This window comes from Marmota flaviventris, chromosome 2 (assembly GCF_047511675.1).
Source record: "Marmota flaviventris isolate mMarFla1 chromosome 2, mMarFla1.hap1, whole genome shotgun sequence".
Taxonomy (NCBI): domain Eukaryota; kingdom Metazoa; phylum Chordata; class Mammalia; order Rodentia; family Sciuridae; genus Marmota; species Marmota flaviventris.
This window is the reverse complement of record NC_092499.1, coordinates 160,491,244-160,514,839: the sequence shown is the minus strand read 5'-3', so window position 1 is coordinate 160,514,839 and position 23,596 is coordinate 160,491,244. Positions and strand designations below refer to the sequence as shown.

Sequence of the window (23,596 nt, the reverse complement as noted above, 5' to 3'; positions counted from 1 at the left end):
TTCTACTTGCAGCTCCTAAAGGGGCCCTGCCTTCCAATATTAGGCAACACTAATTCTCAAAGAAATAAATAAGTAAAATCAGAACATAATGTCATTATATTGGAAATCAGTACTTAGGTTTCTAATTTTTAATGATAATTGAGATGATTTGTTTTGATAGAAGTGGCTTAGAGGACAGCGGAGGGGATGGAGGATAGGAAAGACAGTAGAATGAAACATACATTATTACTGTATGTATATATGTAACTATATGACCAATATGATTCTGCAACATGTACACTCAGAAAAATGAGAAATTATATCCCATTTATGTATGATATATCAAAGTGTATAAATGCATTCTACTGCCATAAATAACCAATTAAAACAAATTTTAAAAAATGTTTTAAAAAGAAGTGCCTTGGTAAGTGGAAAAAAACAAGATTCCAGTATTTAGTAAATAACAATGATGCATTTAAGGGGTTATTTTGTCTCGCTCTTTTTTTTTTTTTTTTTTTTTTGAGGGGGTACTGGGGATTGAACTCAGGGGCACTCAACCACTGAGCCACATCCCCAGCCCTATTTTGTATTTTATTTAGAGACAGATTTCACTGAGTTGCTTAGTACCTCGCTTTTGCTGAGGCTAGCTTTGAACTCACATTCTTCAGGCCCCAGCCTCCTGAGCCGCTGGGACTAACAGGCATACACCACTGCGCCCAGATACATTTTATCTTTAATTTTTTTTTTTTTTAATTTTCAAATGCCAAAACAGTCATCTTTGGTAAAGTTGCCCCTCTTTTCAAAAAGTCATGCAGTGGGCTGGGGTTGTGGCTCAGTGGTATAGCGCTTGCCTAGCATGTGTGAGGCATTAGGTTCAATTCTCAGCACCACATTAAAAAAAAAAAAAGATATTCCATCTACAGCTAAAAATATTTTTTTTAAAAAAAGGATCATGCAGTAGTTCAGCCAGCAGGGGGAGTCTGGGGCCAACAGGTATTTGATTTGGCGCTTAAATAGATTCCTGAAATGTGGCCAAACCGGTCTTGCTGAACAAAATGATTCTTCCATCACAATCACACAGACTTGCTAAGCAATTGAGGCTTTTCCCCTACAACATATGGTGAAGGTTTCCAAATTAATAGTTTTTTCAAAAAGGTTTCAAAATGGTTAAAAAGCACCAAGTGGGAAAGGAAGAATAAAGTGTCTAATGCCCTCCACTTTTGTGAAAAGACAACAGCTTCAAAGATCAATTAAATTAATACAAAATGAAAGAGTGAATCATGGTGCTGTTGTAGGCTGCATCCTGAGGAATAAGAACCATCCAGTAAATGCAATGCTTTCCTCAGAGCCAGGAGAAGCTCTTTAGAGGAGGTTCCCAGCCCTAGGCAGGCTCTTTCTTCCTGAAGACCCAAAGTGGAATTTGAAATAAAAGCAATGTTAATACACAGTGATACTTCATTGAGCTTATTGATTTCACTTCATTGAATGCACTTATGATTTGTGCACTTTACAGCATACCTCAGTAAAATGCAAATAAAACAATGAGTTACTTGCATATGCTACAATTAAGTTTTTTGTGTCTTTCTAATGCAACACTAATTCTCAAAGGAATAAATAAGTAAAATCAGAACATAATGTCATTATATTATAAATCAGTCTGATCACCACTTTCTTAACTTACTTAGAGACTGCAATAGCTTTAACTTGTATTTTTCCATCAGGCAGAGTAATAGGTTTTGTATACTTAAACGTATTATTTTCTCCATAACCAATTCTCTTCAGAAATTCAGGTTTGCTACCATCCAGGGTATAATATATGTTGACATCTGGGGTATCTGAAAAATTCAAAACAAGATAACTATAAATTAACACTAAAGAGGCTAGCCCCTGAATAATGCCTAAAGGTCAGTTATTTGAGGAGTTTCTACACATACAAATTCACACATATGAATTTGAATATATATGAAAATAACTAAAAATAACTAACAATAATTCTTTCTCTGTGTTAGCACAGTGCTTTACATGAATGAGCTCACTTCTTTTTAAAAAAAATATTTATTTTTTAGTTGTAGTTAGACACAATATCTTTATTTTATTTATTTATTTTTATGTGGTGCTGAGGATGGAACCCAGGGCCTTGCACGTGCTAGGCGAGGGCTCTTGCTGAGCCACAATCCCAGCCCAAATGAGCTCACTTCTGACTTCATCTGTATAAATCTGAGTCCCTATTTTATGCCCATTTTCTAGATAAGATAACTGAGTCACTAAGAGATTAACAAACTTCCTAAATAATAGATGCATTATGGTATGACTTCTGGTCAGTTGAAACCATAGCTTATGTTCTTGAACCATTATGCTCTTGGACACAGTACCTTTATTTTTTATTTATTTATATGTGGTGCTGAGAATCAAACCCAGGGCCTCACTTGTGCTAGGCAAGTGCTTTACCACTGAACCACAACCCCAGTCCCGAACCATTATGCTCTTTTGTGTCTCTAACAGGGCATTGATACAAATAGAATAGGGGTCAGTTTTTAAGACAACACCATCCACATAGAAAACAGAAATTAATTTTTAATTTTTTTGAGCATTTCTTCATTCATTTTGTTTTGTGGTGTTGGGGATTCAACCCAGGGCCTTGCACATGCTAGGTAACTGTACTACTACTAACGTATACCCCTAGCCTTGAGCATTTCTTTTCTTTCTTTCTTTTTTTTTTTTTTTTTTTGGTGGTGGTGGGTACAATACCTGGGATTGAACTCAGGGGCACTTGACCACTGAGTCACATCCCCAGCACTATTTTGTATTTTATTTAGAGACAGGGTCTTACTGAGTTGCTTAGTGCCTTGCCACTGCTGAGGCTGGCTTTGAACTTGTGATCCTCCTCTGTCAGCCTCCCAAGCTGCTGGGATTACAAGTGTCTGCCACCAGGCCTGGCAGAGCCTTCAGCATTTCTTAAGAAATGACTTATTATATATTTTTTGGACTTGGTAAATGATTCTTGTAATTCCTGAAAAAAATTAAATGCAGTCTGGGGATATGGCTCAAGCAGTAGCGCGCTCGCCTGGCATGTGCGGCACACTGGGTTTGATCCTCAACACCACATAAAAATAAAATAAAGATATTGTGTCCACCTAAAAAACTAAAAAATAAATATTTAAAAAAATAAATGCAATAAATTCATGATTAAAAATTCAAAAGTTTAAAAATGCTATACAATGAAAATTCTCCCTATTAGAGCTCACATTGGCTGTCCAAAGACAACCAATGGTATACTGAGTGTCCTTCAAAAAACATTTTATTGGGCTGGGTGTGGTGGTACACACCTGTAATCCCAACATCTCAGGAGGCTGAGACAGGAGGATCATCAGTTCAAAGCCAGCCTCAGCAACAGCAAGGTGCTAAACAACTCAGTGAGACCCTGTCTCTAAATAAAATATAAAATAGTCCTGGGGATGTTGCTTAGGGTTTGAGCGCCTTTGAGTTCAATCCCTCGTACCCCCCCCAAAAAAACTTTATTGGTACATATAGGTATATAGTCTTATTTTCCCCTCCCTTTTAACACTCATGGTGGCATACTATATCCTGTTCCATACATTTCTTTTCTTTTTTCAATTATTAACATGTCTTGGAAATTGTTCTATTTTGACACATAAAGAACATTCTCTTTTTTTTTTGTTATGACTGCATTCAATCTCCTCATTCAGGTGAACAACAATTTAACTCTCTAAAGAGGGACACTTAGGTTGTTTGCTTTTTTTTTTCTTTTTTCTTTTGCAAACATAAGCACTGTAATGAACAATCCTATAAAGAATTCTTTTTGTAAGTACATCTATAAAACAAATATGTAGAAATAGTACTAATAGATCAAAAGGTATGTACATTTGTAAACATTTTTAGGATAGTGTCTAGCTATGTTGCCCAGGCTGTCCTTGAACTCGAAAGTCTCATGCTACAGTTCCCTGAGTAGCTGGGACTCTAGGACATACCTCTGAGCCTGACTTTGCATTTGTACTTTTGATTAATATATTCAAACTGCATTCCCTGGGTGATTAAGCAACGTACACTGCCACCCGCCATGCATGAAAATGCCTATTTAACCACAATCTCCCCAATAAAGTATGTTACCTATTTTTCTTTTAATTTTGCTAATTTCTGAGATTGAAAAAATAGTATCTTTCCAGGCATAGTGCCATATACCTGTAATCCCAGGTATTTGGGAGGCTGAAGCAATAGGATCACAAGTTTGAGGACAGCTCAGCAACTTTGTGAGACCTTGTATCAAAACAAAAACTTGTATCAAAATAAGAACTATGAGCACACATATTTACATTTTAATTTTGGTTCCTTATTTTTAAAAATCAAATTAGCTTTTAAGATAAAGGAGGACATAGTATAATGTAACCATATTCTTAGTTGGAATTCTTAGTCTAGGAAGCATAGGAGACATACTAGAAATGTAGGTAGTTTGTATACATTTATTAAAATATATAATTGGAGTTTCAAAATCTTTTTTAGACAAATATTTCTTCAAATTTTGGATCTATAAAGCTTTCATTTCTCATGTTCATTAAATGTACATGTGTGTGTATGTATATAGATACATTTAAGAGTTTGAAGAATAAATATTACCAGGAGATATAGTCTCTCTTTTATTTTTATAATAGTTAAAATATATTTTATTACATGCTGGATCCTGTCCACCTCACATATATACCAAGTCACTCAGTCCTTACAATGGCTCCAAGTGGCAGATATGACTAACTTTATCTTACTCTAAGGAAATTGAGACTCAGAAAGGCTATGTAAAGTGCCGTACGTCATCAGATGTTGTCAAAGATAGGATTCCATTTCTAAACTGAGACATTTGAAAGTCTGTATTAGTAAGTTAAATTTATTTATTTATTTATTTAATATTCATTTATTTATGTATCTTTAGTTATAGGTGGGTAGACACATTATTTTGTTTTTATGTGGTGCTGAGGTTCGAACTCATGCTTGCTAGGCGAGCACTCTACCATTGAGCCACAACCCCAGCCCATAGTAAGTTAAATTTATTATCCAAGCAAAATAACAAGCTTCCTGGGAAAATTAAAATTAAATTTTAATTTTTTTTAATTTTTAAATTTAATTAAAATTAAATTCAACTAAGGTGAATCAATTGGAACTGTGTACCTATATAAATGAGAGCTTAGTCAAAGCTAACCATTTAATCTAAATATATACCATGTTTTAAACAACCAAAGTACAACATTGTTTGGAATTGTGGAAGTTTTACAAACTTCCCAACATCCTGAGTATAGAAAGCATATAAAGAGATGAATCAGCAACCACATGAACACAAAGAGTATGACAATGTTATTTTAAACAATTTCCAACACATATGATTCCTACCTGATTTCATTTCCAAAAAAGTATTGTTATCAATTTCATGATTTGCTTTTCCAGGTTGAGGCACCCGAAGTGGTATGATCTGAGGGACACACACCGAACCAGCAGTCATATTCTCTCCTTATAAAAAAAAAGGATAAAAATAAATTCTATTAAGCACCTATATCTGAATACAAGAACTGAAGAGCAGCAACTTACTTAAATATGGCAAAATTAGTGTAACCTAAAGAGAATATTATGCCACTTACAAATATCATCCCATTTTAATTGAAATAATTTACATTTCAGCTTTATTTTTGCTGTTGAGAAAGAGCATGAATGAATGAGATGGGATAATGGAGTCATTTTAAATGGACAAATTAAATGGCTAAAACAGAACAGAGACCATCACTAATGCTCTGAACTCAATTCCGTCTGGATTATTATAACCCTTTCTTTCCTTCAATTATTGGGCCATCACCCTTGACCTCAAGCAAGTCATCACAGAGGGTGACCAGAAGGAACTGTGCAGGCAGCACAAAGTGTTCATTTAGAGCCAACTCTTCTGGGAAAGCTTCAGGTCCATGGTCCAGGAACCACCACAGTGGTTCTTAAATTTGATAGCTACATAGACACTTTAGAAGGACTGCAAAGCATCACTTCTGAAGAGAAAGGAAGTTAGTACAGATATAAACAGTGATCAACAAACACAAGTCTCCCACTTTAATCTGTTGTACTTATAAATTATTAATTACCAGTACAGAGGCCTTCCAAGAATATGCCTTCCAAGAAGTTGGAAAGTGCTAATTATAACTTCCATATTCACTCAACTTTTAAAGTCTAATTTTTGCATCCTCATTTTTAAATTTACAATTTTCCATACACTTATGTACACTTATGCATCAATTTGTGTTTGGGCATTAGACTATATCTAGTGTCTTTAGTTTTGGTTGTGGCAACTCTTACACACAGTTGCTCTGAACATCTTTGCATTTTCAGTCTCAGACTGTATGAGTGGGATAACTAAACTTAAGGAGTGAACTTAAAACCTCCCTTGTTGGATAGTTCCAGATTGAGAGCCAAGAATATAAACTGTGGGAGCAGGAGGACCACAAGTTCAAAGCCAGCCTCAGCAACCTACGGAGGCATTAGGCATCTTAGTGAGACCCTGTCTCTAAATAAAATACAAAAAAGGGCTGGGGATGTGGCTCAGTGGTTATATGCCCTTGAGTTCAATCCCCAGTACCAAAAAAAAAAAAAAAAAAAAATCTAAACTGCGGATACTAGCGCAGCACTGGGCCTGACAAAAGTGTGACTGAACACGGGAACACGGGAGTACGGGAGAACGTGCCCTTACGCACATTTCCATTCAAGTGAGAAGCATTTAAAATAAAAATACTTGAAAAGACATAAATAGTTGATGGATAGAATAATTCGCGCATGGAACTAGTAGCTGCCCTTGGGAGGCCAGTGGGCCTCAAGCGAAGGAGACCGAGAAAAATGTCTGATCACTAGATTCAAACCGCAGAGGGCGGTCAACAGCACCCCACCACCACCTCCCAACTACCTCCACCTGCACCATCTTCTTGCTTATAGGACCCTATAGGGTCCTCGCCCTGGTCCATCAGGGGCAGTCAGGAACGCCTGCGTCCTTTAGTTGGAGTAAAGGAGGCCCTCCTCCTCCTCCTCCAGCAGTCACGAGGACCGAGATCAGGACCCCCAAGGCACTTCAGCCTCCCCCAACCCGGTTGCCTGTCTCTCACCGCCTCTTGCAGGCTCCTTTGCCGCAGCCCGGGTTACCACAGACGCGGTGAGCGCGCTCCGCCCACTGGGAACTGGGCAAATGATTGGCGGAAAAATCGGCCTCCTAGCAACCAGCCCCGCCCCTGTCACTGGGCGGAGAGACTGGTACCAGCCTGGATCTCTATTCCGAAGGCTTTACCGTAGATATCCAAGAATATGCCTTCCGAGAAATTGAAAAGTGCTAAGAGGTGACGTTGCTACTCGGAATAAGAGAACCAGGTTCTTTTGTTCGACAGGTATTGAAATTGTGCACAAGAGTAAGACGCTATGTCGGCGTCGGCGAGTGGTGCGGAGCAGGCGCGGCTTGGCCGCCTCAAGCCGACAGACTAGCAAGGACCGGCTGCGACACGAGGAAGAAGGCCCCTCGCTCCCGGGCCTATGCTGTCTTCCGCGGTTACCGGTGTTCTGTGGTTAGTAATCCAGTGACTCCGTGTGTCTCTTTCTCCAGGGTTCAGGAACTGAGCCCTAATGGCGGAGGTGAAGGTGAAGGTGCAGCCGCCCGACGCGGATCCGGTCGAAATAGAAAACAGGTAAGCCAGAGAGGCTTGGTTCCCGGTTCCAGAACCCCCTTTCCTCCCGCAGAGGGGCGGTCATTTAGGCAACCGGATCCATTCTCCAGGACTCCTTGGGAGTGGACGGAGCAGGTTGAGTGAGCACGCGGGGAAGTAAAGTGCGGGATTCTGAATACCCTTCCCCAGGAGAACAGGACTTCAGAAGTTCCAGACGGGATTGACAGCTTGCAATGATGGGTATAACTGACTTTGCCCGGATGCTGTTTGGTGCACTACCTATGTTAAGGAAATCAGTGCTCTGAAAATAGACCTGCCTTCCCCCCCCCCCCCCCCCCCCGCAGTACTTGTGGATACATATTCTAATTCAGGATTGCTCCATCACTTAAGGGAACTTCTACAATAGAACGTTTGGGCCAAGTTAGGGTTCAGTTTGCGATTACAAAGCAACATTAACCCGAAAGGTTTAGAAGAAGTATTGAACTCAGGATTTTAGGGCATCTAAAGCTTTTTCCAATGTTATATACTCGATAACAGTGAATTCTACATTATCGCATAGTTATAAGAGACCCTGACTTTTTAAAATTGTTATAAACAACGCATTTATTAATCCGAAAACAAGATCTGGACTTATTTGTAAGGGCTAATTATAAAAACAGGCACCAGTTATGGTGAATTATCTTAACACTTCCTTATCACTTCCCAAAAGAAGTGCCCACATTTATTGGTAATCCACCAGTTGGACCAATTGAAAGTATGATGCCACCACAGCCAGGCATCCCACAGCAGCAAGGAATGAGACCCCCACCCCCAATGCCACTTCATGGTCAGTATGGTGGTCAGAATCAAGCCATGCCAATTTACTTTCCTGGTGCTAAGCTTCTGTATGGGCAGGAACTGCCTGCCAGTGGTATCCTCTTACCAAGGTGGGCCTCCTCGACCTCCAGTGGGTATGAGACCTCCTGTAATGTCACTAGATGGCTGTTACTGATCTTGTTTCATCCAGTTTAATAGGTTTGGAGAGTAAACCTTTTCTCAACTTGTGCTATTTATATAGCCAAGCTTCTCTCCATGAGGCTTCATTGTGACTTTAACAAACATTATCTTCCCACATACCAGAAACTATTGGACATTTATTTTACATGGGAAAAATTATTTGGAATAATATAGCAGGAACTTTTCCTGAAGTTGCAAAAAGTCTGCATTTGTTTCTTGCTTACAGATTTACTACTTAATTTTGTTATACTTATTTCAGCTGAGAACATTGAAATCTCAGCTTTAATATTGTTTCTGTTTTTGTTAGACTTTTGTGCTAATTTAAAATTTATATCTGATGAAAAGAAGTGTTCCCCTTAAATAACACTAATAATGTAAATGTGTATTTAAAAAGCAACCTCATCATTTTTAAAATATATTTTTAGTTGTCAGTAAAGGTCTATTGACAACTAAATTTGATTCTTCATGATACTGAAAATCAAACCTAGTGCCTCACACATGCCAGGCAAATGTGCTACTGCTGAGCCCCAGCCCCAGCCCAACTTCCTCAATTTTTAATATGCGTTGGTTCAAAATCATCATACAAACTCAGAGTATCAGCCAAATGTGAATAAAGAAAAGGCACAATTTCAAACTATTGTGCTTGTACTTCTCTACCACTGCCTCTTGAAGCAGGTAAATATAAATGATATCATTAATACCTTTGTTTCTAGGATTATAGAACTATGCCATCAATTTCCTCATGGAATCACAGACCAAGTAATTCAGAATGAAATGCCTCATATAGAAGCCCAACAACGGGCAGTGGCCATCAATAGACTGTTGTCCATGGTAAGGAGAATCCAACTAGCTAACATAATTATTTATATATTATGATTGTTATTGCCTTCTATTAGTCTTGATGGTTAATTTTATGTTTACACTTGACTGGGAGATGGAATTCCTGGCTATCTTAGCTATACATTATTTCTGGGGGTGTTGTAGAAGAGATTAGCATTTGAATTGGTTAACTGAGGAAAGCACATGGTCCTCCCCAATGTGGATGGGCAGCATCCAGTCTTTGAGGGCCTGAATAGAAGAAAAAAAGTAGAAGAAGGTTGAATTTACTTGCCTGACTATTTGAACTGGGACATCAGTTTTCTCCTTCCCTCAGCACTTTTGGTACTTAGGCCTTCAGATTTGGATGGGGATCTATACCATTGTCTCTCTGGTTCTTAGACATTGATCTATACCACTGACTTTGTTGGGTGTTCAGCTTACAGAAGGCAGAGCATAGGACTTCTCAGTCTCTATAATCACACAAACGGATACCTTATAATAAATTTCTTTCTAGTGTGGGGCTGGGGATGTGGCTCAAGTGGTAGCGCGCTTGCCTGGCATGCGTGGGGCGCTGGGTTCGATCCTTAGCACCAGATAAAAATAAAATAAAGATGTTGTGTCCACCAAAAACTAAAAAAAAAAAAAAAAGTTAAAAAATTCTCTCTCTCTCTCTCTCAAAAAACAAAAAACAGAAAGTGTGCTAGGATTAGGATATAACTAATAAGACTCCAAGCCAGGAAACAGCTCAGGCTGGCTGAATTGAGAGAAGAAATAATTACGTACCATTTTACAAGATGAACAAAATAAATGTATTCTTTAAAATATTTGTTTAGATGTTGATGGGTCTTTATTTTATTCATTTATTTATATGTAGTGCTGAGATTCTAACCTAGTGCCTCACACATGCTAGGCAAGCACTCTACCTCTGAGCCATGACCCCAGCCCCTACATGTATTTTTTTAAACTGTTGTGTTTATTAACTTAGTTGGTATGTTAAGGGCACATAGGCATAGTCTGTTCTCAATGCCTGTTTACTTCCTGCTGCCAGTTTTGGACCATTTCCTGTGAAATATCTCCCCTTTGATTTTCCTGTGAATCATCCCAGAGTCTATTCATTTAGAGTTTCACTCTCCACAGTATCACTCTGAAGTTTTCAGGAGGCAGAAGTAAGACCAGCTAAGTGCCAGCAGTCCAATTAAGGGCATCCTCTGCCCCCAGAGTCATTGCAGTGGGATTTTTCCATGAACCCGTTAGGCCTGCTCTTACCTATTGTTCTCCTTAAGAATGGAAGGCAGTGATACCATTCTTCTCCAACTTTACAAAAATACCCAGTTTGTGGTACTGCATGGTCCAAATTTCTGTCATCAAAACTCCCATTTCCTAAGAAGAGTTTCAGTTTGATTTTACTAGCAGCTAATTAAAAGTTCTGCACTAGGCCTCATGATTGATATGCTTTTTTAAATCTTCCAGCTTTGTGAGATTTGTAAGGGCTCTGGATATGGAGATTTGAGATCAGGTTTTGTTAAACCATTTCATTCAGCCTTCCAGCTCAGAGATTGGCAAGCTTTTTCTAAAAAGTGCTAAATAGTGTATCTTTAAGGATTTGTAAACCAAATGGTTTTTGTTACAATTACTCATCTCTGTCATTTTAACAAGAAGCAGCCGATGGACAATAACATAAACAACTGTGACCATGTTGCAATAAAAATTTATTTATAAAAAAAAAAAAAAAACAAAAAACAAGCAGTGGACCAGATTGCTGATCTGTTTTAGCCCAAAGATAAAAGGGGTATTGTAATCTCTCATCATTTTACTATAGTAAAAATTTACAGTTCCAGGGAGAATTGTGAAAGGGATTCTGGTAATTTATGGCAGTAGATTATATTCCTTTTTATCATCTGACCTCCCTCTGCATTCTTTCTTTCTGAAGATCTTTCGCAGTACCTCCCTCTCTTACCACCTCTGCATCTGCTGCCTACTGCCAGTCCTGTTGGTTATAGGCTGTAGGCAGTGGTAGAGCTATTGAAGTATTTTGAGCAAACACATGATTATTAATAATCACTGTTGATCTTAGCTCTTAATCAGTGCTCAAACTTGAACCCCATCTTCATTCCTATTATTCCTACCTGTGTTCAGGCTCTTGGATTTTACCTGGGCTTTTGCAGTAGCATCTTAACTGGCTTCTCTGACTTCACCTGCCTGAGAGCAGCCAGTCTGATCTGCCTTAAATGTAAGTCTGACCCATTTACTCTCCTGCCTCAAATCTGTCAACACTAGAGATTCAAGTCCAAATTCCTGAGCTTGACAACACTGAACTCCTGTCTTCTTCATCAGGCTTATCTCCTCTACCACATTGCCTCAAAGTTAGTTGTCAGAGGAAACAGATTGTTTTTGATTTGCTGCCACATCAAGCTGTTTCATGCCTCACAACCTTGACTCATGCTGTCCTCCTTGCTTTCTTCACACACTATCTTCTGTTACCCTTTAGGACTCAGATCTGCCATTGTCTAGGAAGTCACCCACATCTCTACATTAGGCCATAGCCTTTTCTCTGAGAGACTGTCCACTTTTAACTCTTCCTTCTTTTCTTCCTCCTTTCCCTTCACTGTCTTTCTTTTGCAGTGCTGGGAAGCACTTTCTTATACATGCTAGGCAAACATTCTACCACTGAGCTATATATCCTCAGCCCTTTTTATTTTTTATTTTGAGACAGGGTCTCATCAAGTACCTATACTGGCCTTGAACTTGTAAACCTTCTGCCTCAGCCTCCTGAGACTTCTTACTTCTTTCTTCATGCCAGCTAGATAGTTTTGATGTTAGTTGTGTTTCCCTTTTTGAATTTCTGTTTGTTGCATAGGGTGTGTGTCTCAATGGTAGAGGCCTTGTCTAGTATGCCTAAGGGCCCTAGGTTTAGTCCCCACAAAAACATACTCACACACAAAGAATTTATCCCCCCAAATAGTTATCATAACATCTAGCACAGTATGGATGTTCAGTAAATGTTTATAGGTTGAGTAGACAACTGAATGGAGCCTCCAGATAACTTTGTGGTCCTGCTTTGCCACTTATTGGGATTGGGGGAGGGAGGGAAGGTGTGTGAAGTTCATCCAGTATGTAAGTCAGTTTTCAAGTTCAAGTTAATCTTTCCAGTCTTAACAACTCAGAAATGGGACCCCCACAGCCATGGTTTCCCAGAACTGCCAGAAACTCAATAGAGTAATCATCTGGGTTCTCCTAAAGTTAAACCCATGGAAATTCAGAAGAATGACAGCATGCTTTATTTTTGCTTCATTATATAGAAATAATACAACTACGGATCTTTCATTCATTGGTTGACCTTCCTACCCAGCTTTCATATAACACAATAAAAATCATGCATAGCAGTAAATGTCACTGTTAACTTTATAATTTATTTTGTCATTGTACCGTAGGCTATTGATGCATGTTTAACCTTATCAGAACTTTTTATACAAATTATATTTCATTTTTATGTATGCTATAATTTGGATTTATTTGGATTTGAATATGGAATTTAATTTATTGTTCTAAAGCTGTTTTTAAAATATTCTTCACACAGAAAATAGTGTTGATATTTTGAAATATTTTGAGATGAATCTATTTGAAAAATACATTGGGGTTAGCAATGTAGCTTAGTGGTAGAGAGATTGCCTAGCATACTTATACGCGGCCTTTTGTCAAAACCTAAGTCTCACTTGGTGTGGTGGTACACACCTTTAATCATAGCAACTGGAGAGGATAAGGCAGAAGGATTGCAGGTTTGAGGCCAGCCTCAGCAACCTAGCAAAACCCTGTCTCAAACAATAAAAAGGGCTGGGAGTGTTGCCCAGCGGTAAAGCACCCTGGGTTCAATCCCCAGTACCAAAAACAAACAAACAAACAAACAAACCTTAAGTCTCAAATGAGAAACTAAAAATTAAATGGGGAAGATAGAGTATTTTACTCTATAATAAACAAAAACATTAAAGAATGCATTAAAATACGAATGGGATCCTACTAAGTTATACTCCATGTATGTATAATATGTCAAAATACAAACACTCTACTGTTATATATATCTAAAAAGAACCAATAAAATAAAAAATAAATAAAATTTGGAATTCATTAAAAAAAGACTGCATTAACATCTGTCACTGTATTTTATGTATAAATATATGTGTATGTCTCTAAAATAATTGACTCCTACTTTCTATTAAAAAACTATCATTAGGGTCAGTTGGATCTCTTAAGGAGCAATACAGGCCTTTTATACAGAATAAAGGACTCTCAGAATGCTGGGTAAGCAACTTTTTTTTTTTTTTTAATTTTAAGAAAGTAAATATTGCAAAAATACTGTGTGTGTCAGAAAAAAAAAAAAAAAAAAGCTAATACAAAATTGTATAATGTAATCCTGTCCTGCATATCATCCCTACTTCCTATCATATTTTCCATTTCCCAGAATAACCACTCCTAATAATTTGGTATATATCTTTCCTTCTAACTGTATATAAGTACTCATAGTGATTATATATTTATATATAATCTTTTTCTTTTTCTTTTTTCCTTTTTTTTTTTTAAATAAAATTGGGATCTCACTATCCATACTGTTTTGTAACTTGTTTTTTTCACTTACCATATCTTGGACATCTTTTCATGTTGATACATACAGCTCTGTCTCATTCTTTTTAAGGTAAGCCCTTCTTTTTGGTAAATAAGTCAATGTGATGACTTTGTCTGCTAATTCATTTAAGTAGTCATATAGATTATTAGATGTCTTATACCCCTTTGCTTTTTTAATTCTGCTTTATTCCCCTACAGTAAAATGAAGGGATCAGACAACCAAGAAAAACTAGTATATCAAATTATAGAGGATGCAGGAAATAAAGGTAAGCATGTGAAGGATGAAACAGAAAAAACATTTGTCTTTGGGGTTACATGTAGGATTGAGATTCTGGCTTCTGGGTAGAGCTTAGTCTATAGAGTATAATGATGCCATGTGTGTAAAAAGTAGAGGAAATGAATAGAATATGTACTTATGACACATATATGCTTGAAGGACACCCTCTGAATTCTGAGCCACATGAATGAATTATCTATGCAAAACTTGTTTTTTACATTTTTAGCTATATGATGGTTCTTAATCTGTTTTATGTTGTTACAGACTGGGAAATTTTTTAAAGAAATTTATTTCTTATAATTCAGGAGGCTGAGAAGTTCCAAGTCCAAGGGCTACATTTAGTTAGAGCCTTTTTGCTGATGGAAATTCTTCATAGAATCCCAAGGTAACACAGGGGATCACATGATTGGACAGGAAGTTACCCAGAGAGAGCTACATTTATAATAGCCCCTCACTCAGTAGCCCATTGATCCATGAAAAATGACCCAATTACCTCCCAGAGGTCCCACCTCTCAAATATTATTAACGCATGACTTGGGGGATTAAATTTCCAACCCATGAAATTTGGGGCAGGACACATGTGAGCCTGAGTTTCTTCATCTTATCTGTAAATTGAGAGAGAGAGAATTTTTTAATATTTATTTTTCAGTTTTCGGTGGACACAACATCTTTATTTTATTTTATGTGGTGCTGAGGATCGAACCCAGTGCCATGCACATGTCAAGCGGGCGAATTACCACTTGAGCCACATCCCCAGTCCCATTGAGTCTTTGATAGTAGCTTGCAGATTTCCTTTCCACATATAATATTTATTTCCTTCTTTTAATTATGACTTTACACAATAGGCTTTTAGTGTTTTTGAGAACCATAGACTTTATGTTTCTACTTTATAAATACAGTATTGCATAAATAATGGATGTATATGCATGGAGGTGCTCAGCTAAAAGTTTTTTTTTTTTTTTTTCCTCCCAATTGAGGATGGCAGTTGACCCTCTGACCCAAATATAAGTTTGTTATTCACATTTATAGTCTAGAATGAAAATATCAGGAGACAGAGATTGGGGTGCAGGAAGGTATGAAAGAGATGACATAAGTTAATTTAATAACATTCATGTTTTTTGTCTTTCATTACAAAAATGTCCTTTTCATATGCCTTTAAGAAGGTACCTGCATGGGAGTCTAAGAAGTTTCCAGTTATACTATAAAGAATAGGACTTATTGCTGGGCATAGTGGAGCATGCCTGTAATCCCAGCAATTTGGGAGGCTGAGGCAGGAGGATCCCAAGTTCAAAGCCAGCCCCAGCAATTGGCAAAACCCTAAGCAATTTAGCATACCTTTTCTCAAAAAATAAAAAGATAAAAAGGGCTGGGTATGTGACTCAGTAGTTAAGCACCTCTGGGTTCAATATCCCCAGTACCAAAAGAAAGAAAAAAGAAAAGAATAGCACTTATTTATTGTTTTGCATAATTTTGTATTTTTTTTTAAATCCAGGGTTGTGTTTTTGTTCATTTTTATCTTAAAACAGTTACGTAAAACATTTTGTTAAAGGATGTACTATAACTTTATTTTGGTAGTTTTGGAATGAGATATATATGATAGGAGTAGAAACAAAAAGCCATAAACACCATAGTGCAACTTATTTTATTTTACTTTCTTATAGGAATATGGAGCAGAGATATTCGATATAAAAGTAACTTACCATTAACAGAAATCAACAAAATTCTAAAGAATTTGGAAAGTAAAAAGCTTATCAAAGCTGTTAAGTCTGTAGCAGTAAGTAGTTTTTTCTTTCCCTAAATATTCATTTAAATATGTTGTTCCAAGTATGTTTCAAGTTTTTATTCTTTAAGCTATATTGTGATTTAAAACAACTCAGGAGACTGAGGCAGGAGGATTGTGAGTTGAAAGCCAGCTTTAGCAACGGCGAGGCACTAAGTAACTCAGTGAGACCCTCCTGTCTTAATAAAAATACAAACTGGAGCTGGGGATGGGGATGTGGCTCAGTGGTTGAGTACCCCTGAGTTCAATCCCCAGTACCAAAAGAACAAAAAAAAAAAAAAAAAAAGGAAGGGGGAGAAGGGAGGACAGGGATATCAGTAAAACTAAAAGCGAAGAAAGTGTACATGAGAACTGTACTTGAGTTGATGCAATTTTTTCCCATGAGGATTCTGGCTAATCATTCTGATACTACCATACATAGTGTATTAGAATTGAATATGTATATAAATGATGGGGGGTGTTGGCTGCGATGCAATTCTGACACAGGTTAAAGACACAGTCCCCGTCAGCCCTCCAAGAGTATCTTCATTTGAGACACCAGTTGTAAGTTCAGGTCTCCCCAGGCCACCCACACTCTGACCGACTGGCTACAAATTTAGGGGCTCCAAAGACTCCCTCAGATTCAGTAATTTGCTAGAATACTCATGGAATTCAAGAAAGTGCTGTACTTACCATTACAGTTATGTAGGCTACAAAGAACCAGCCAATTGAAGATACACATAGGGCAAGGACTGGGAGGATTCCAAAATGAAAAAATTTCCATATTTTCCGGGAATATCACCCTCCAAGCACATTGATGTATGGTTACCAAGGAAATTCATCCAAGCATTGATATTCAGAATTTTAACTGGAGTTTTGTTATATTGGTCTGATGAATTGAATGCTTGATGTGACTGAATTCAAGCTTTAGCCCTGCTCCCCTTCTAAAAGATTAGATTGATGTCACATGGCTCAAAGTTCCAACCTTCTAAATCATGTTGTTGGGCTTTCCAGCGTGGAAAGCTCCCATTCAGGGGTTCATCAAAAGTCACCTTGTTAGCATAAAACCAGGTATGGTCCAAGGGACCAGTAAATAACAAGGAAATATCTTATTGGGAAATTTAAAAATGTAGTGGTTACTTCCCAGGAATCAAGAGACAAAAATATTCTACTGCCAGGTATAACTAAAAAGAACCAAAAAAAAAAAAAAAAAAAAAATAGTGAGAGACAAAGGCTAACCAAATTCTTTATTAAATAACAGTGAGATTCAGATTTCTTAGTGTTGGAGTGGAAATGGAAAGTTGGAAAGTTAGAGCTAAGTGCAAGGCAGTCCATGTGGTAGTAGTTTAGTGTTGGAGACATCATTATGAACTCATGTTTAATGTAAATGGTTACATACAGAAATACTCATTATAGGTATGTGTACATACAGGGGTTACAAATCTTGCTCTGTCAGCTAAGAGGGTTTGGAAGTAATGGCACCTCAGTAGCAAATTAATGGTTTCTGATAGCATTTTCCAATAAAGTGACCCAAGACTTCCTGGAGCAGTGGTTGATTCTAGGATGAAGACAGGAAATATACAAGATGATCCTGACATCTTATAGCACCAGAAAGTAAGAAGTGTAAAACACTTATACAATGATTGGGGTATGTCAAAGGGATTCAGAAACCAACTGAAAAGTTTCCAATGCTCAAAGCTGGAAAAATTGGAATAACAGTAGTATTGGATTGTAATTCAAATTACAAAATAAATATTCATGAGTCCAAACTAATATAAGTGTTTAAGAAATTGTCACAACTGCCGGGCATGGTGGCACATACTTGTAATCCCAGTGGCTCAGGAGGCTGAGGCAAGAGTTTGAGTTCAAAGCCAGCTTCAGCAATGGCGAGGTGCTAAGCAACTCAGTGAGACTCTGTCTCTAAATAAATTACAAAATAAGGCTAGTGATGGGGCTCAGTGGTTGAGTGCCTCTGAGTTCAATCCCCATTACCACCCCCCCCCAAAAAAAAAAAAGAAAGAAAGAAATTGTCACAATCAAAAGAAGCCTAAGGAGAGATAGCAACTACTTGTGATATGGTGTCCTGAATTGGGAGCAGAAAATGGACATTAGGGAAAAACCAATGAAATATGAATAAAAAATGGACTTTAGTTAATGATATATCAACCTGGGTATGGTGGCATGTTCCTATAACCTCAGCTACAAGTGCAAGTGTTCCTTGCACTTCCCAGCTACCTGGGAAGCTGAAGTGGGAAGATCTCTTGAGCCCAAGAGTAATAGACCATCATGGGCAACAAAGTGGGACCCTGTCTTCAAAAAAAAATTTATATCAATATTGGTTCATTAATTGTGAAAAGTGCATCATACTAATACATGTTAATAATAGGGATGTTAATAATAGGGAAAATAGTATGAATTATACAGCAACTCTACTATCTTTGTAATAATTCTGCATATCTAAAAGTTTGCTAAAATATAAAGTTTACTTTTTAAAAATTTAATTTTTAGAAACTGTTATCATACATGAACTGTGCGTATTCTTTCCTAGGCCTCCAAAAAGAAAGTATATATGCTCTATAACCTGCAGCCGGACCGGTCTGTGACTGGTGGAGCCTGGTACAGTGACCAGGATTTTGAATCTGAATTTGTAGAAGTACTTAACCAACAGTGTTTTAAATTCCTACAAACCAAGGTGAGGCATAATTGAGGAAACATCACCACAAGTTATGTTTTAAAAAAGTTTCTTCATAAAGGATGTTTAATCTTATATACTACATTTTATAAGATTGAAAAGAACTGAAGTTGGTTATTTTTAGTAAACAAATGTGTTCTACTGTTGGTTTGACTCAGTATAAATTGCATTCAGAAAGTGCTTACTACATTCTTGCTTAGATCTCTTATATTCCAACCCCTATAGGCAGAAACAGCACGAGAAAGCAAACAGAATCCAATGATACAAAGAAATAGTTCATTTGCTTCTTCACATGAAGTATGGAAATATATCTGTGAACTGGGAATAAGCAAGGTCAGAACTTTCTTATCTTTTTATATAAAATTTATTCTTCATCACAAAGATATTTAATGTACAGTGTATACCAAGCATTATTTGACCAGGTCCCTTTTTCAGGTAATAGCTGTGAACATTCTGCTGAATCTACATTGAGAAAACATTGTCCTAAGCTTTAGGTAAAGGCAGTCATTCCCATTGGACATTGCTTAAACCATTCTTGAGTTTGGGACATAGAATATCCAACTACAGGTCTAGTGGTGCATTTCACCATCCAGAGTCATAAGTTTATTCTAACAAGTTCTTCACCTTTGCAGGAACAGTTTAGCATATGTGCAAAACCTCAATCATGACATCAGTTATCATTTATTGGTATTCTTTGCTGCTTACGTGGCACTTGTTTTTTTGGGGGGGTTGGGTTGGGAGGGTACTGGGAATTAAACCCAGGGCCTTGTGCGTGCTAGGCAAGCACCCTACCACTGAGCTACAGCCCAGCCCCTGAAGTAGCACTTGGACAAGTCATTTTCATTTTCTGGACAACAGATTTCTAATTTATAAAGAACTAGAAACTTTGCAAGCATATTAAGAATCTTTATAAAATTCTTGCCAAAGAAATGTTTCTTTAGGGGGGTGAAGACTTCAGAAGTGTCAGACTCAGTCTGAGGTTAGACTTTTGTCCCGAGCATTTCAGGGGTTTGTGCTAACTTGGAGCATCGTTCACCCTCCTTGTGCTTTCCATTACTCCCCTCCAGCACAGTGCTTCACCATTTCACCAAGGAATTGTGACTCTTTACTGTTTATAACCCCTCCAAAAAGATGTCTTCTTATCCTTTATGCATCCCTTCTAATTTATCTCTTTTTTTTTTTCAGGTAGAGTTGTCCATGGAGGACATTGAAACCATCTTGAATACTCTTATTTATGATGGGAAAGTGGAGATGACTATCATTGCTGCAAAAGAAGGCACAGTTGGCAGTGTAGACGGACATATGAAACTGTACAGGGCAGTCAATCCAATCATCCCACCCACAGGTTTAGTCCGAGCACCCTGCGGGCTCTGCCCAGTAAGTTAAAGTGACTTCACTTTACTGCCGGGTGTAAATGTCACAGAGCAAGCACTCCAGTTTTCCCATACTATTTAGAGTTGACCAAGAGCTGTTCAAACCTTCATGCAACCTTGATGAACAGACCTTTAATGAACAAACTTTGCCTTACATTCTTTCTTGGAATAACCAGGTTAAGGACATTTGCATTTCTTCTCTTGGCCCTGAAATAGACACTTTTTTTTTTTTTTTTTTTTTTGATGAGGGCTAATCATTTCATCTAGGGAGGGAAATGAAATTTGTTGAGAATCTACCACTGGCCCAGCATGTTCTTAATGATTTTCATTTTGTGGTCTCATTTAATCCTCCTTATGTCCTGGGAGCAAATAGTGTTATTTCCCCCTTAAGAGCAAGGGAATTTAGGCTTCAGAAGACCTAAAAGCAACAATTTAGAAGCAACTGTCAGAATTCAAACCCCAAAATGATGTATTTTTCCCCATATGTCCTAGCACTTTGGTTTATTCATTCCCAGGTGGGTTTTGAGCACTAACTGTATGCTACAGGTACTGAGGCTACAACAGAGCAAGAGACACTCCCAAGTCCTCATAGATTTATATTCTCAGATTGCTAGTCTGTGCTATATTTCATTTTACTGGCCCTTGTCTATATGCTGATTTTGTCTATGTCCTGATTTTAACTCATAGATAAAAGACTAACATTGGGAATTCTGTTTAGCACCCTTCACAAGAAGGAAGATAGCTAAACATGAAGCATTCAGTTAGACTAAACTAAGTCATTCATAGTATAGGACTCTCTTCTTGCATTTCTGTTTCCTCCTGGTAGCCTTTTACTCAGTGGGCAGGTAAACATAATCATTTTAATGCATCAGTAAAAGGCCTCCCTTTAAACTATGTTCAGAAAGCAGTTCTATTATAATATGGTGTTAAATATACCCCTAATCCTGTTCAATTTTAAAAGTTGAGAAAAATATTGTTTTAAATAGTGGTTGGGTCATAGATATTTTTAAAAATTCAGTTTGAATATAAACTTTTTCTTTTTCTTTTTTTTTTAAGGTTTTTGATGACTGCCATGAAGGTGGTGAGATTTCACCATCTAACTGTATTTACATGACAGAATGGCTCGAATTTTGATGGAGAATGATAAACTCTACTGACATTATACAAATGAAGTTGCTTGGAGACCAAATAATTTAATTCATGATGGAACATCAAATTTCCTTGAAAGCAGATTCACAGTAAATGGATACAGACTTGCTGCTATGAAAACCTGTTTTTTTATTTATAAAGACTAAATTTATATTGGTAGAGAGGCCATTAGAATATGAAACAGATGAGGTTAGTAGTGAAATCTGTTCTTCTGTAAATTAAAAAATTGAAGCCCTGGAGAAAAACATCTTTTGAAGTTTTCAAGACTTTTGATGGATCAAGGAAAAAGAAACAACAAACCCTTATTTGCTAAGTACTATGGAAATAGCTAGAGCACAAATATATTCATTTTAAAGTTGTTTATTAAGGTCTTCGTTAAAAATTTTTTATGTCTGGCTCATTACCACCATTTTTGTTTCCTGTTTTCTCAGTAGTTTCATTGAGAAGAAATTAAAAATGGTGAAGACAGGAACAGCACAAGAGTATATGAAATCTTGAAGAAGCATTAAGTGAGGGAGAGTAGGACATTCCTTTTCTACACACTATTGATTCCTTCCTATATCAGTAATATTCTTTTGAAGGATTATGCTACCATACCTCAAACCCAAAGGATGAATATTGTCAAGGATGTTTCAGTGTGTAAATATTATCATTTTCATCATAAAGGGAATATTTTCACTTTTCCTTTGTCTTACAAGCTTCATTATGTGGCTCAAGTGTATTCTTCACCAGAATTTCCCTGGATTCTTATATGATGTCTACAGTGTTTATGTGCCTGAACTCTCCCATCCCCGCAGATTCAGATGTTAAAATCTAATGCACAATGTGATGGTATTTGAGGCCTTTGGAAGATAATAGTTTGAGGATGGAGTACTCAAGAAGGGAATGTGTGCCCTTTTAAAAGAACCTAGAGAGCTCTTATTGTACCTTCTGCCCTGTGAGTACACAGGGAGAAGACAATCATTGGTGAACCAGGAAGTGGTCCTCACCAGACACCAAATTTGCCAGTGCCTTGATCTTGGATATCTCGGGCTACAGAATTGTGAGAAATAAATTTGTTGTTGATAAAACACAAGTCTGTAGTATTCTATATAGCACACAGAAGGGATTAAGACAATGTGTATCCATTTAACTAGAACTGAAACAAACAAAAAAAACCATTGCCTTCCATTCATACTTTATTTTGAGGGTGATGGGGACAGTTCTTACCCTGTTTTAGATTTGTTTCTTTTCCTTACTGTTCTAAAACTCATAGTGTCACATAATCAAAAAGCCACTACTGTGTAACTGTCTTGAGATCTATTAGCACTCCTGGTTCTATTCGTCAGTATAGAAAAGTATAGTCGTCCAATGTAGAAAACTCTAGGTTATTTGATGTGTTGTTGCAAGGAAGGTAGGTATACAGCTTTTTAGGATCTCAGCGGTTGTGTTTCACTTTGTGAAACACAGGCCAGACCCACAGAACCAACAACCTAAGGGAATTCACACACAGCTCCTCTTGCAGGCCTAATTCTAACACAAGTTTGGAGATGTTCTAAGGGGACAAGATTAGACTAGTTATTTTAAAATAAATAGTAAAATTCATTTCAGTATTCAGTTTTTATCATATAAATTCTGTGGCCAGCTCCATAAAATTCACATTTAATGACAGGAATTCCTTATAATAAAAACCATTCATGTATTGGATGAATATAAGCTATAAAAAGATCTGGAAGCCTGAAACTACAGAGGATTTTTCTTCTAGTGAGAGTTGGAATGGTAAGAATAATATCTGTCGTCCTTGGAACTTACCTATCAAAGAGACACTAGTCTTATTTAATAAGAAAACTGAATTTGGATGAGAGTAAAAATGGGGAGATGGAACCAATTTGTGTTTTAAATGTAGATTTCACAATGTGTCTTAATAGCCAGTGATTGATTTTTAAAATTTACAACTAGTGTCTAAAAAAGTATTTCCTGCCTTGTCAAAATAAAGAGACCCTTTAAACTTATTTTGCTATAGTTTGTATTTTATTCTGAATATTAACTGAAGGAAAAACAGACAATAATTTAAAAATACAGCACCTCAGATATATATTCAATGGATTAATTATTCTACAGAGATAACCTGGGACCAAAACATGATAAACTCATGACAATATCAAAAAATTAAATTTGTAAATAAAGTCCTCTAATACTTAGTTGATTTCCTGTAAGAACAATTAAGTTCCTTACTACTAGGTTTTAGATATTTGCTCACCTGGGGATAGATGA

General features: G+C 37.2%; 2 protein-coding genes across 7 annotated transcripts in view; one reads left to right on the top strand and one right to left on the bottom strand.

The window, feature by feature from the left end:
* The window catches only part of Dzank1 (double zinc ribbon and ankyrin repeat domains 1), a 79,089-nt gene extending 71,965 nt beyond the window's left edge, over positions 1-7,124 (bottom strand). For 2 of the 3 annotated variants that reach the window (XM_027920896.2, XM_071607366.1), the window contains exons 1-3: positions 7,113-7,124; positions 5,374-5,490; positions 1,661-1,814 (exon numbers count right to left, since the gene is read on the bottom strand). In XM_027920896.2, the coding sequence (XP_027776697.2) occupies positions 1,661-1,814; positions 5,374-5,482 (263 nt within the window). In that variant the 5' untranslated portion in view covers positions 5,483-5,490; positions 7,113-7,124. Of the gene's footprint in view, positions 1-1,660; positions 1,815-4,179; positions 4,255-5,373; positions 5,491-7,112 lie in introns of all 3 variants that reach the window. The other variant, XM_071607365.1, reaches the window with a different exon arrangement.
* A 176-nt stretch (positions 7,125-7,300) lies between these two features.
* On the top strand, positions 7,301-23,334 carry Polr3f (RNA polymerase III subunit F). 4 transcript variants are annotated; one of them, XM_071608698.1, is made up of 11 exons: positions 7,301-7,388; positions 7,601-7,682; positions 9,371-9,488; positions 13,705-13,772; positions 14,143-14,163; positions 14,292-14,359; positions 16,032-16,144; positions 18,678-18,821; positions 19,047-19,154; positions 20,007-20,198; positions 21,251-23,334. In XM_071608698.1, the coding sequence occupies exons 2-11, from the start codon at positions 7,621-7,623 to the stop codon at positions 21,326-21,328; spliced, it is 972 nt and encodes a 323-aa protein (XP_071464799.1). In that variant the 5' UTR covers positions 7,301-7,388; positions 7,601-7,620; the 3' UTR covers positions 21,329-23,334. The 4 variants fall into 4 exon arrangements, with proteins under 4 accessions (XP_071464799.1, XP_071464800.1, XP_071464798.1 ...); XM_071608699.1 differs by having other exon boundaries at positions 7,322-7,340; XM_071608697.1 differs by lacking the exon at positions 7,301-7,388 and having other exon boundaries at positions 7,475-7,682.
* Positions 23,335-23,596: the final 262 nt, after the last annotated feature.

Coding starts and splice junctions, on each gene's coding strand:
- Polr3f (XM_071608698.1), top strand. CDS start 7,621: ATGGCGGAGGTGAAGGTGAAGGTGCAGCCGCCCGACGCGGATCCGGTC. Junction 9,489..13,704: donor TCAATAGACTGTTGTCCATG/GTAAGGAGAATC, acceptor AACTATCATTAG/GGTCAGTTGGATCTCTTAAG. Junction 14,164..14,291: donor TCTGTCTCATTCTTTTTAAG/GTAAGCCCTTCT, acceptor ATTCCCCTACAG/TAAAATGAAGGGATCAGACA.